Source organism: Anopheles gambiae, chromosome 3, assembly GCF_943734735.2.
Source record: "Anopheles gambiae chromosome 3, idAnoGambNW_F1_1, whole genome shotgun sequence".
NCBI lineage: Eukaryota > Metazoa > Arthropoda > Insecta > Diptera > Culicidae > Anopheles > Anopheles gambiae.
Window position 1 is genome coordinate 36,456,027 of NC_064602.1, and position 11,154 is coordinate 36,467,180.

At 48.9% G+C, this 11,154-nt stretch overlaps 2 protein-coding genes across 2 annotated transcripts; one reads left to right on the forward strand and one right to left on the reverse strand.

Moving 5' to 3' along the window:
- The first annotated feature begins 3,059 nt into the window (after positions 1–3,059).
- LOC1278964 (sodium channel protein Nach) lies at positions 3,060–5,733 on the forward strand. The gene is made up of 4 exons (XM_318613.5): positions 3,060–3,893; positions 3,961–5,012; positions 5,072–5,178; positions 5,255–5,733. Exons 1-4 carry the CDS (start codon positions 3,600–3,602, stop codon positions 5,401–5,403), a joined length of 1,602 nt encoding a protein of 533 aa, XP_318613.5. The 5' UTR covers positions 3,060–3,599; the 3' UTR covers positions 5,404–5,733.
- Positions 5,553–9,075, reverse strand: LOC1278957 (cytosolic 10-formyltetrahydrofolate dehydrogenase). The gene is made up of 3 exons (XM_318614.4): positions 8,549–9,075; positions 5,746–8,467; positions 5,553–5,673 (listed from the first exon to the last, which is right to left on the reverse strand). Exons 1-3 carry the CDS (start codon positions 8,591–8,593, stop codon positions 5,618–5,620), a joined length of 2,823 nt encoding a protein of 940 aa, XP_318614.4. The 5' UTR covers positions 8,594–9,075; the 3' UTR covers positions 5,553–5,617.
- Between the last annotated feature and the right edge of the window lie 2,079 nt (positions 9,076–11,154).

Sequence of the window (11,154 nt, forward strand, 5' to 3'; positions counted from 1 at the left end):
CTTTTGGGTGCGTTCTTGTAAGCAGCAGTGTTTGCCTACTTGAATCCCACTATCACATCTGCCCGGTGGTACTACTCTGCTGTGTTGTGCAAACACCGATAAGCCCCGAGCAGGCAAACCTCCATTTGTCGACTAGCCCGTGTGTCTGTGGTACAATAAAAGTCAACTCGAGCAACACAACGAGTCACTTGGGTACACCGAGTCGCGGCGGCAAAAGGGTTGTGGTACATAACCCCATAAAAGAAGTCCCAACCCGCCATAAAATGAATCTGCATTTCCCCTTCGTGCTGTGCCAATGGTACGGTGACCGACCCGCACCCAAGAGACATAGAGGAAAGGGAGTGTGAGAGAGTGTGCATGTGTGGTAGGTGTAGCTGTAGCACAAAGACGGCTATTTACATTTTGAACCTTCAATTATTGGATTCTAGCGCCGATCGGTGTCATTGCTCCGGATTGTTTTCGCGTGCTCCGGTTGGTTGGCTGGCGTAAGGTGCGGGGAAGACTGTGTGTGTGTCTGAGGAGTGTATGATGCGATTTCCATTGTGTTTCTCGGACGGGGTGGCTGAGGGTGATTCCACTGACGCACTGACGCACTCCGGCGGTACTCCGGATTGACGTACGTCCGTTGGAATTGGATTGCTATGGGTTTATGGGCATTAACCCTCAAGCTGGCAGCAAATCCGAAATTCGATTTCGAGTAGGTTTGCGAAAGGAAATCGTGAAATCTGGCTTAACAGCTCCATCAGAGTGGGTCTGTTTGACGTCTTATATAGAGATCAGCGAGGTCAATAGAAATGAGGCACTAAAACTCCAAGGGTTAAACACGAATTCCAAATTAATATAATTCTGTATATATTATACTCTCGGCATCATTTGTTGGGAACTTCTGTTAGTGGAATATCTATGATCCAGGTTCTTGCTTGTTCAAGTTAAAGCTCCTCAAGTTCCAACGAAATGTGATACCTCGAAGGGTTAAGAGCCCTGCAGTAGGGCGCGCCTTCCCACAAGCGCTTGGAATGAAAACTCCACCAAGATGCGGTGGTTCAGTTTTCCTCTCCCCGAACTCCAACACCAAAGCTCTACTCTGACGTCAATGGAGGAGAGCTGAAACCTGCTGCAGCAGCAGCTACCACTTTCCGTGGCACGTCCATGTCCGCGGGTGTAGTGTAAATTCGATAATTTAGCAACCGTCCGCTTCGCACACCGCCAGACCCTCCCTCCAGCTTGCTTGAGCTTTGCTCTGGCGTCCGTAGGAGATTTCTTGCACGGTTGATTTGAGTCGAATGCGCATGCAGCAGTAGCACCACGACGCACGATGTGTGGTAGGAAATATTGAAAGGGGGAGGGGGGGGGGGGGGCTGGTGTGTTATGCAATTATTTTATTATTTTGAGGTCAATAGCTGGAAATGCGCGCACACACACAGCCGGGGCTCGCTACTAAACGAGTAACGTGCGTCATCGGTGTGCCATTGAGAGCGCCGATTGGAGTGGTCCGAACCTGATCAGCAAACTGATCAGCAAGCTGAAGCATTGCTTAATGATCGGCGATCGGATCTCTCGGACTCGGAGGTTTTCTCTCTCTATCTCTCTCTTTCTGTTTCTCTCAGAAGGGGGAAACTTAATACTCTTCTCCGGTGTGGCCGGTGGACACACACTTTTCCTTGATGGTCCTGATTGATGGATGTTTTAATTTGCTTCGTTCGTTTGCGTTGGATGATTGATCGGTAATGCTTTCCGTTTACCTTGGACCGAAAAAGAATTAATGAAAATTGAGGGTTTCTTTTTAGTACACACAAAGAAAGATGTGAAAGGTCCTTTTCCATTTACTACTGTTTATTTTTAGTTAGTTTTATATTTCTGTCATTTATTATTATTTCCCTTTGTTTTTATTCTTTCTGTGCCATTTCTGTTTATGTCTTTTGTTATTATTCCTCTGTCTATTATTCCTCTTTCTAATTTTCTTCTTATTATTATTATTCTTCTTCTTATTTTTCTTCTTCTTCTTCTTCTTCTTCTTCTTCTTCTTCTTCTTTTCTTCTTCTTTTCTTCTTCTTCTTCTTCTTTTCATTCTACATTTTTTCTGAATGTTTAGGCTTATGACTTAGGTTATTATTCAGGTTTTGGTTCTTCTCACTATTTATTGACGTTCCTCATTTACGTTTCAATCGTTCACCCGATTTATTGGCATTGTCGCAGCATTTTTGGAACAAATAACTCCAACATGTTTTGAAACGTCCAATAAAACCGTGAGACGAATCCAAACAATTTCAAGAAACAACCAAAAATACGGAAAATAGTCAAAACCCCTAGGAAGCTCTGTACACAACTAGAAATCACAGGCCTCTTTTTTTCCTATTCTGTAGAAACGATTGATGTTCCAATTAGATTCTAATGTTCAAATTAGATTGGCTTACGATTAATTACGCTGAAGCTTTCTGATTGGTTTTCCGAAGACTGATAACGAATGAGTGACTTTTTCAAACAAAAGTAGATGATGGATGAGTTGACAGATTGTTATTTATTAGTCCCACAAGTCCTGCAAGTCCTACAACATCGATAAGGAGCATGATGAAATCGTAAATGTATAACCTCCTCCTTAATGCTACACACACGATTGTGCTCCTAAACCGTTTGATGTTAATCTCGCGATCCTCCATTACAGCATCATCCCGAGCAGCAGCACGCTTCGAATCGTTCGCTTCACCTCTATCAGCAGCTGATCGGAAACGGTCCACTAAACGTGCGAAAACGATCAGATTAAGTAACGGCCGTATCATGCGCACGAATCGGCGGCCACGCACATAAGCCACCACCAACCTCATCATCGATCTCTCTGGTAGTTGGAAATGATCCGACCGGCTAGACTCGACACACAGAAAGCTAGCTGGCTGCCCTTTTGCTTTTGCGGGGTTTGATAATGCACACAACACACACACCCCAATCATTCGCCGTTTGTTGTTTCTGTGGCGCTCATGTTGCAAAAATTGACGTCAATCGAAAGGGAGGGGGCTGAGGGTTTTGTTGTTTATTGTTTCTTGTGCTTTCTGTGGTGTGTTTTTGCTTTCGAAAGTCCCATTATCTGGAGCACCGAGAGAAAGAGACACAGGACAGAGCATAAAAAGCAACAAACACTTGACAAGTCGCGCGATCCGAGCAGTTCCAATCAGCCAGCCAATAAGCATGGAAAGAAACACACCCGTGCCGTTGGGGGAAAGCCCTGCCCGTGGCGATAGTGCTCGAATCACAGGGAAAGACCCACACAGCCAAAGCGGGGAATGCCGGGGGCATGTCCCGGGATAATGTCAGCTGTAATCAGAACCCTCTGCTGCGCTGACTTTATAAATAACTGTAATCATTTGGGGGATTGTACCCACCCCGAGTGGGGGGAGTACACCGTGTCCAAGGTTAATTATGATGAGGGGCCGGTGTGTTTTTACATAGGTCGCGACCTTAATATCAGACAACAAGTATCAATAACAAATGGTGTTTTGAATTATTAATAGATATCCCTTTTTCACCTTCGCGGTGACTTTTTGCCTCATTTCGAAGGTGTCATCCCGATGGAAACGTTACTTTGAGCGTACGAACGATCCGAAAAGATGCAAAAAATCACCTTCAAAGGACTAACGCAGCGTGTGATTGATAAGAACGGGGAATTCTTCAAGGCTCGTCCATCTTTTCGTGCCGAATTCCAATGCCGTAGTTGGTTCGGCAAACAGTTGCGAGGGCTTTGCGACATTACGGCCCTTCACGGGTACAGCCAGATCGTGCGCGATGGATACAGCATGGTGGAACGGACCGTGTGGACCTGTGCCGTCGTTGCGTCGACTATCAGCGCCATTACGCTGCTCATGATCTCGTGGTCTTGGAGCGTCGAAACACCGACCGTAACGGTAAGTTCAATGTGGAATTCTTGCTTAAAGTTTGATTGCTCATGACCGTTCATCCTCTTTTTCGCAGGTTACCGAGTCGACGAACTATCCAACCTGGAATCTTCCCTTTCCCGCCGTGACGGTGTGCAATCTGAACAAGATCTCGGCATCGGCCGCCCGGTCCCGCGCCGAGACGATGCGCCGCCCGGGCAACATGACGGTGGACGAGCTGACGGAGATGTTTCGGTTGTTTCTGCACGTGACCGGCCTGGGAGATCCCGACCCCGTTCGCTACCGACTCCTGCACGACATTATGCTGATGAACAATCTGGAGATACCGCAGCTGATAGGTGAATTCACCCCGCCCTGTGGTACACTGCTCGAGCGCTGCATGTGGAAGGGTACGCAGTGGCGCTGTGACAACCTGTTCCAGGTGGTGAACAGTACGGAAGGGTTGTGCTGCTCCTTCAACTACTACGGACTGCTGAAGGACAACTATCCGAAGAAGATCACCGTGAGTGTGCCGAAGGATCCGAGACGTGTGATGGCGAGCGGGTACCAGACGGGCCTGTCGATACTGCTGCAACCGCTTGCGGAAGACTACCACTCGACCGATGTCGCCTCGTACGGGTTTAAGGTGATGATCCACAGCTCGTACGACTATCCGGATAACGATGCGGAAATTAAGCTCGTGTTGGCGGGGACGGAATCGTTCATTACGCTCAGGCCGACGGCAACGTACGCCACGGACGATGCGCTCGATGTGGCGCCGTCCGTGCGCAACTGCTACAGCCGGCAGGAGCGCGTGCTCGGTGTGATGCAGCGTTACTCGTACGTGAACTGTATGGTGGAGTGTCGGGCGGCAAACATCTACGCCAAGTGTGGCTGCGTACCGTACCATCTGCCGAACAATGGGTCGATGCGCAACTGTGAGATGAAGGACATGGAGTGTGTGGTACGTGCGCGAGATCGCTACGTGACGGCCGTGCCGACGAGGAACGGTTCCGTAGAGCGGCTGTCTTACGGGAGTGTTGTGGCGCCCTGCGGCTGCTTGCCCGGGTGTGATAAGGTGCAGTACCCGTCCGAGATGGTAACGGGCAGGATGAATCGGTCATTCTCGTTTAACGCCATATCGTTTTTGTAAGTCGATTGTAGGGGAAGTTTGCGTCCATTTATTAATGTATTGTTTCTCTCAACAGCAAAGACATCCAACTGCAGAATCAAAGCCTGGTGCACATTTATCTGGCCGATCTGACCGCGACCCACTTCCGAATGGACATTTATCAGGACTCGTTGGGTGTTTTGGGTAAGCAATTGTGGCACACGGTGTCCCTAAAGTGTCTCTTTTAACGTATTGCCTTTACCTTTTTCTTTCCTTTTAGCGTCCTTTGGAGGGATTTTGGGACTTTTTCTCGGCTTTAGTATAATTACTGGCTTTGAAATGGTTTACTACTTCTCCATTCGCTTGCTGTTTGATGCGATTGCGAAGAAGAGCGACAAACGGAACGCGTCCAGCGCGGGTCAGCATTGAAGCGTTTTCGGTCGCGCACAGATTGCATACATTTAGGCGTAAACTTTGAAGGTGTGCTTTGGGATGAGCTTTATGAATTTCCCTTTAGCAGGGGACGTTAATTTGATGCACATGAGTCTCTTAATTTGGAGTGGAAAATGCCGTTTTGATTGCATTAATTTAATATGAATAATTTATTATCTTATTTGTAATTTATGTTACAATTATCGACCCGTTAGTACTCGACAGTCACGCACTTAGTCTTGAGGTACTCGTTCAACGCTTCCTTGCCTGAAATGTTGAGACAGACACACCAATTAGACACCAACTAAACACCCACCCGTCAAGCAATCAACCGCTTACCTAAATCCTTCCCGAAGCCACTCTGCTTGAAGCCACCGAACGGAGCCGCCACGTCCGTCTTGTTGTACGTGTTCACAAACACCGTGCCCGCCTCGACCCGCTCCGCAAACCGAAGCGCTTTGGCAATGTCCTGCGTGAAAACACCACTCGCCAACCCGTACTCGGTACTGTTAGCCCTTGCCACCAGCGCATCGAAATCACTCGCGTGAAACTTCGATATCACCATGATCGGACCGAACGATTCTTCGCGCGCAATGTACATGTGATCCTCCACGTCGGTAAACACGGTCGGCTCGAAGAACAGTCCCTCCATTTTGGGCACCCGCTTGCCACCGTACAGCAGCTTCGCTCCCTCCTTCACGCCGATAGCACAGTACTCCTGTAGCTTCTCTAGATGTGCCCGATGGTTCTGCGGTCCATGTGCCGTCGCCCGGTCGAGAGGATCGCCAATTTTCATCGTCTTTATGCCGCGGATCACTTTCCGCACAAACTCATCGTGGATGCGGTCCTCCACAAACAGCCGGCCAGCGGCAATACAGTTTTCACCCTTGTTGAAAAACACCGACGACATGCCGAGCCGGACCGCCTTCTCGAGATGGCAGTCGGCGAAGATGACGAGCGGCGACTTGCCGCCCAGCTCCATGGAGCACTTTTTGATGTTGGATTCGGCGCACGAAGCCATGATGCGTTTCCCGATTGGAGTGGATCCGGTGAAGCCCAGTTTGCGCACCGCTGGATGGTCTGCAAGAGCTTGGCCGGCCAACGAGCCCGTACCCGTGACGACATTGATCACTCCCGGTGGAAAGCCGGCTCTTACTGTAAGCTCGGCAAACTTTAGTGCCGTCAAGGGACATACTTGAGCCGGTTTAATCACAACCGTGTTGCCTGCGGCAATGCAAGCGGCCATCTTCCACGAGAGCATCATCAGTGGGTAGTTCCAGGGTGTAATTAAAGCGCACACACCGATCGGTTCCTTCTTCGTGAACGTTAGCACACGATTCGGGCGGGCTGGGCTGACCGGAATCGTGCTACCTTCGATCTTATCCGCCCAACCAGCATAGTAGCGCCACGCATCGATCGACATACCGACGTGAGTTTTCAGTGCAAGCGTGTAAACTGCACCCGAATCGATCGACTCAATCGTTGCCAGTTCCTCCCGGTGCTGCTCCATCAGCTCTGCCAATCGGTACATCAGCTGACCGCGCTCACGTGCCGAAACGGACGTCCATACGCCACGGAACGCTTCATCGGCGGCTTGAACTGCATCGTCAACGTCCGCTTTGGATGCATTCGCCACGTCACAGATCACTTTTTCGTTGGTCGGATTAACGATCGGTATCGTTTTTGCACCTTCCGCATCCACAAACCGCCCATTGATGAAGAGCTGCGTTGGGACGACTATCTGGCGTCGATTCGCCTTCAACACCACGTGTTTGTAATCCAGCGGAATGTTCGTTCCACGATCGCCATTGCTTCCGGAGCGCATCCGTTGAATAACTTCCTGCAGAAACTCCCCGTACATTGGTGCCATAAAGAGCGTCTCGTTGTCGATCGGTACCTCAAGCGTGTCCTTCACCTCCTCCACCAACCGCACCACATCCATCGAGCCGGCACCGCACGCGAAAAAGTCCGTCTCGGGTCCAATCTCCACCTTCAGGATCGATTTCCATATGCTGCGCAGCAGCGTATCCTGCTCCTGCTCTTTCTCCGTCAGCACCAGCGGGGTCGCTTTCGTCGTCCCCATCTGCTCAAACCACTCCCCGGCGGGAATGACACGATTGCCACGCTTGATCCGCCGCACGCGCACCAACGATCCATCGGTTCCGGTGATGAAAATGCCTTCACGCGTTACAAAAGCAGACCCGGTGGACCCTTTAAACTGGATTGGCTTCCCATTCACCATGCTGCGCCGGGCACTGAGTGATGCACCGTACAGCCGGACCGGTACTTCCTCGCCATCTTCCATCCGCACTACAGCCAGCGCTCCCGGAACCGAATCCAACCCACGAATGAAGTTGAAAATCCTCACCGCTGGTTGGTTCAAGTTTAGGTACTGATTCTCCTCCCGAAACAGGGCCGGATCGTAACTCGCACCGATCTCAGTCTGCGGGATCTTTGGCGCAGTACCCGCAGCGATCATATCCACCGCCTCCGCCATAGCCGTTACACCCTCCGGGTAGAGGAACCGCTTGTACAGTGTGTCGAGCGTGTCGTCCCCATAAACGGGGCACTGTTTCTGCAGCAGAATCGGTCCAGTGTCCAGCCCATCGTCCGCCCAGAAGATGGAGAAACCGGCCCGTTCGTCCCCCTCGATCAGCGTCCAGGAGATGGCACTGGCGCCTCGGTGAAGTGGCAGTATGGAGGGATGATAGCAGATGCTACCGTAAGCGGCCCCATCGATCACCTCCATCGGGATGAACTGGCTGCAGAACGGGAGCACGTTCAGGTTCGCACCGACCGATCGGTACTGCTCGAGCACCTCCGGTATGGGGACACCTTTGCGACGCCAGGCGGAGAATTTAAACACTGGAATGCCATGCTGCCGAGCGACGGTAGCCAGTACATCTTCGCGGGCGGCTTTGTCGGCGATCGTGAACACACCGACGATGAGATGATCACGCTCGAGCAGCAGTTCGAGCACCTCGGCGGCAAAGTTGCTCTGCCCGATGATGGCAATTTTGAGCTCCTCTTGCTGCTGCTGATGATGGCCATTGGTGGCTTTCTGCAGGTGAGTAACAAAAGCAAAGAAGATGTCAAACGGATCGATCGGAAGCACTGCACACTAGCTAGTACTGAAACTCACATGAAAGCCATTCGTTTTGGTGTCACTTTTCACAGGATCTCCCATTTTGTATTGCTTTTTCTGCTCACTTATATATGGATTCACAAAATCCTTCCCACTACATGCAACAGAACGAACCGAACTGATTGACCGATCACGATCGGGACTCTTATTTATACACCAGCAGAAGCGGGAGCAGCTAAGGGTACGCTCGAAATGGCCACAATCACTTATCAACGGGATGCTGCATCAGGCCACAAAAGCCGAGCAGAGAGAGAGAGAGCGAGAGAGCACGCATCTGTCTTGCTGTTGGATCATGTGTACCGGCTCCCTGTCTGTGTGTTTGATTAGAGAAGGTGCCAATCATGCCGATCGGCTTTCGGAGGGGCACCGTCGACTGGTGCCTACTTAATTCATGCGATAATCAGCTGCAGGAGTGTAAATTGCGCTGACTGTTGGCTTTAAATTGCCCTTTATAGAGTGTTTGTGTAACACAAACACAATGCCGATCGGTTGTGGTTCTGCCGTGCGGCCCCAAGATCCGCGGGTTTGTGGGTCGAGAATGAAAAGCGAGCAATCTCAGCCCCCCACGGGTCAAACAACAGGGGCTATATTTACCAACAGGTCTGGCATATGGAACCGGCGCGAACCAGTTGCACGCAGAGAAAGTTCGCCGTCTAATCGGTTCGTTATCAGTGATAGCGTGTGCCGATCGGATGACGCGGAAGAGAAGCGTTACAACAGCAGCGTGGTGTTTGAATCAGCTGAGGCAAGCGTGTCCAGGAGCCGACATTAAACAAGCTTCGATTAATGAGGTTCTGGTTTGCTACAGCCAACAGAAGCTCGCTGTGTCAACGGGCGATTTCCGATCATCCGGATTGTGCCGGTTGGTAGTTCCTCTTTTCTTGGTGGTTTAATTCCCTGTACGGCTCGGTGTGCTGCAATCGATACGTTTACACAGGGCATGACCCCGTTTGTGTGTGTGTGTATGCTCTGATAGGCCGGTGGATGCTTTAACCGGTTATTTCTTGCACAGCGTGTGGAGCAGTAATGATGGGTGTGTGGAAGGTTTTGAAATTTCCAGAGCGTTGCATTTGTGGTCGGTGGTGAATCCCGGCCACCGTGACGCTGCGAGTTCAGGTTGATAAGTAATCTGCTGGCTTTATTTTTGGAAACAGGCGTGATCGTGTAATGAAAGCGAATACACTTTTTAAGGCACACGAAAGGCTGGCATTTGTTTTTCACGACTTTCTCTAGCCAAAGCTGTTTACAAACCTTCTTATCGGAAGAGTTGTTGCTCTTCTTGAGATTTTGGTATTATGAGCCATTATTGTGAAATTGAAGGGAATATTTTATATTCAAATTCAATACGATCTGATCGTTTAAGCTAGCCAAAAAACATAATTGGCAATAATAATCGGAAATCCCAGTTAAGGGCTTGAACGAAATACCGATCGTCCTTTGAGTCCTTTTGTTGTAACGATCATGGCAGTATGATGTGATGATCTCTACTTTCTGATCATGGATTAGTACAAATGCTGTTCTTCTTCATATCATTTATTGGTCGAGGACGTGTCTGGCCGATAGGTTCTCCCAAGTTACTCATGTTCATGGCGACATTCTTCAAGCCGCATATGCATCCTATTGCGGATGAGCTAGTGGGTGATCAACCTGATCCAGTCGCTGAGAGCTCGTTCATCAGAACGACAGTTACTACACATGCTTCTTTTATTCTTCCTTTTAGGCGCAATATAGCCGTTAGGATGTAGGAATTGGTCTAGGAGGATGTCATAAGCCACTGATGCGCTTGACAACCTATGACTGATTAGGTCTATACGCGGCTAGAACCCACGTTGCTTTGATATACGTGTTGATGAAGAATGCGAATAGAACCTGTCAAGACTCGGATCTGATCAATCGCTCTTGCTCATTCCTATATTATTTCTTCTTCTTCTTGTGGCTCAACAACCGTTGTCGGTCAAGACCTGTACCCTTTCAATGACTTTTGGATTACCCCTCATAGCAGGATAGTAGGTCCTATGTATGGCGGCATGGTCTATTTAGGGCTTGAACCCATGACGGGCATGTTGTTAAGTCGTACGAGTTGACGTCTGGATCATGAGAACCGGCTAATTGTCCTATATTATTTACAACGTGTTTAAGTTATGATCCTGTTCTTTCAATGATGTTTTTTTAAAATCATTATTACAACTATTTCCTGATACATTCGTGACACGTATGTAATGATCCTAACAATATCTTGGCTAAAGCAGATCGTGTCCTGTTTCTTTGAGGGAAATCAATAACCTACAACATTACGTGTGTATGCAAGATTTTGAGATTAATACATTAAGCAGTTGAGCAGTCAGTTCGTTAAGCTAACCGGGTAGTTATGTCAAAGTCGTTCAAAATTTAGTGAAAACGTGTAACGGTTGAATATGTGAACAGCATCGATTATCCCTTACAACTTCTTGATATTAGTTCAACCATTATTTACATCCTGTTGGATAAGATATATGATATATTCTCGTATTGTGTCGAACATTGATTTCTTCTTATGTTTACTACCTATATGAGATTGTTTGAGGACGATTTAGAATGAGCCGATTTGTTGTTAAATACATGAC

What these genes read in the sequence shown, in the direction of transcription:
- LOC1278964 (XM_318613.5), top strand. Translation starts at nt 3,600, where the DNA reads ATGCAAAAAATCACCTTCAAAGGACTAACGCAGCGTGTGATTGATAAG. An exon ending in TTTAACGCCATATCGTTTTT is followed by an intron (nt 5,013 to 5,071) that starts GTAAGTCGATTG and finishes TTCTCTCAACAG; the next exon opens with CAAAGACATCCAACTGCAGA. An exon ending in GGACTCGTTGGGTGTTTTGG is followed by an intron (nt 5,179 to 5,254) that starts GTAAGCAATTGT and finishes CTTTCCTTTTAG; the next exon opens with CGTCCTTTGGAGGGATTTTG.
- LOC1278957 (XM_318614.4), bottom strand. Translation starts at nt 8,593, where the DNA reads ATGGGAGATCCTGTGAAAAGTGACACCAAAACGAATGGCTTTCAT. An exon ending in CCAAAACGAATGGCTTTCAT is followed by an intron (nt 8,468 to 8,548) that starts GTGAGTTTCAGT and finishes ACTCACCTGCAG; the next exon opens with AAAGCCACCAATGGCCATCA. An exon ending in TGGCTTCGGGAAGGATTTAG is followed by an intron (nt 5,674 to 5,745) that starts GTAAGCGGTTGA and finishes TCAACATTTCAG; the next exon opens with GCAAGGAAGCGTTGAACGAG.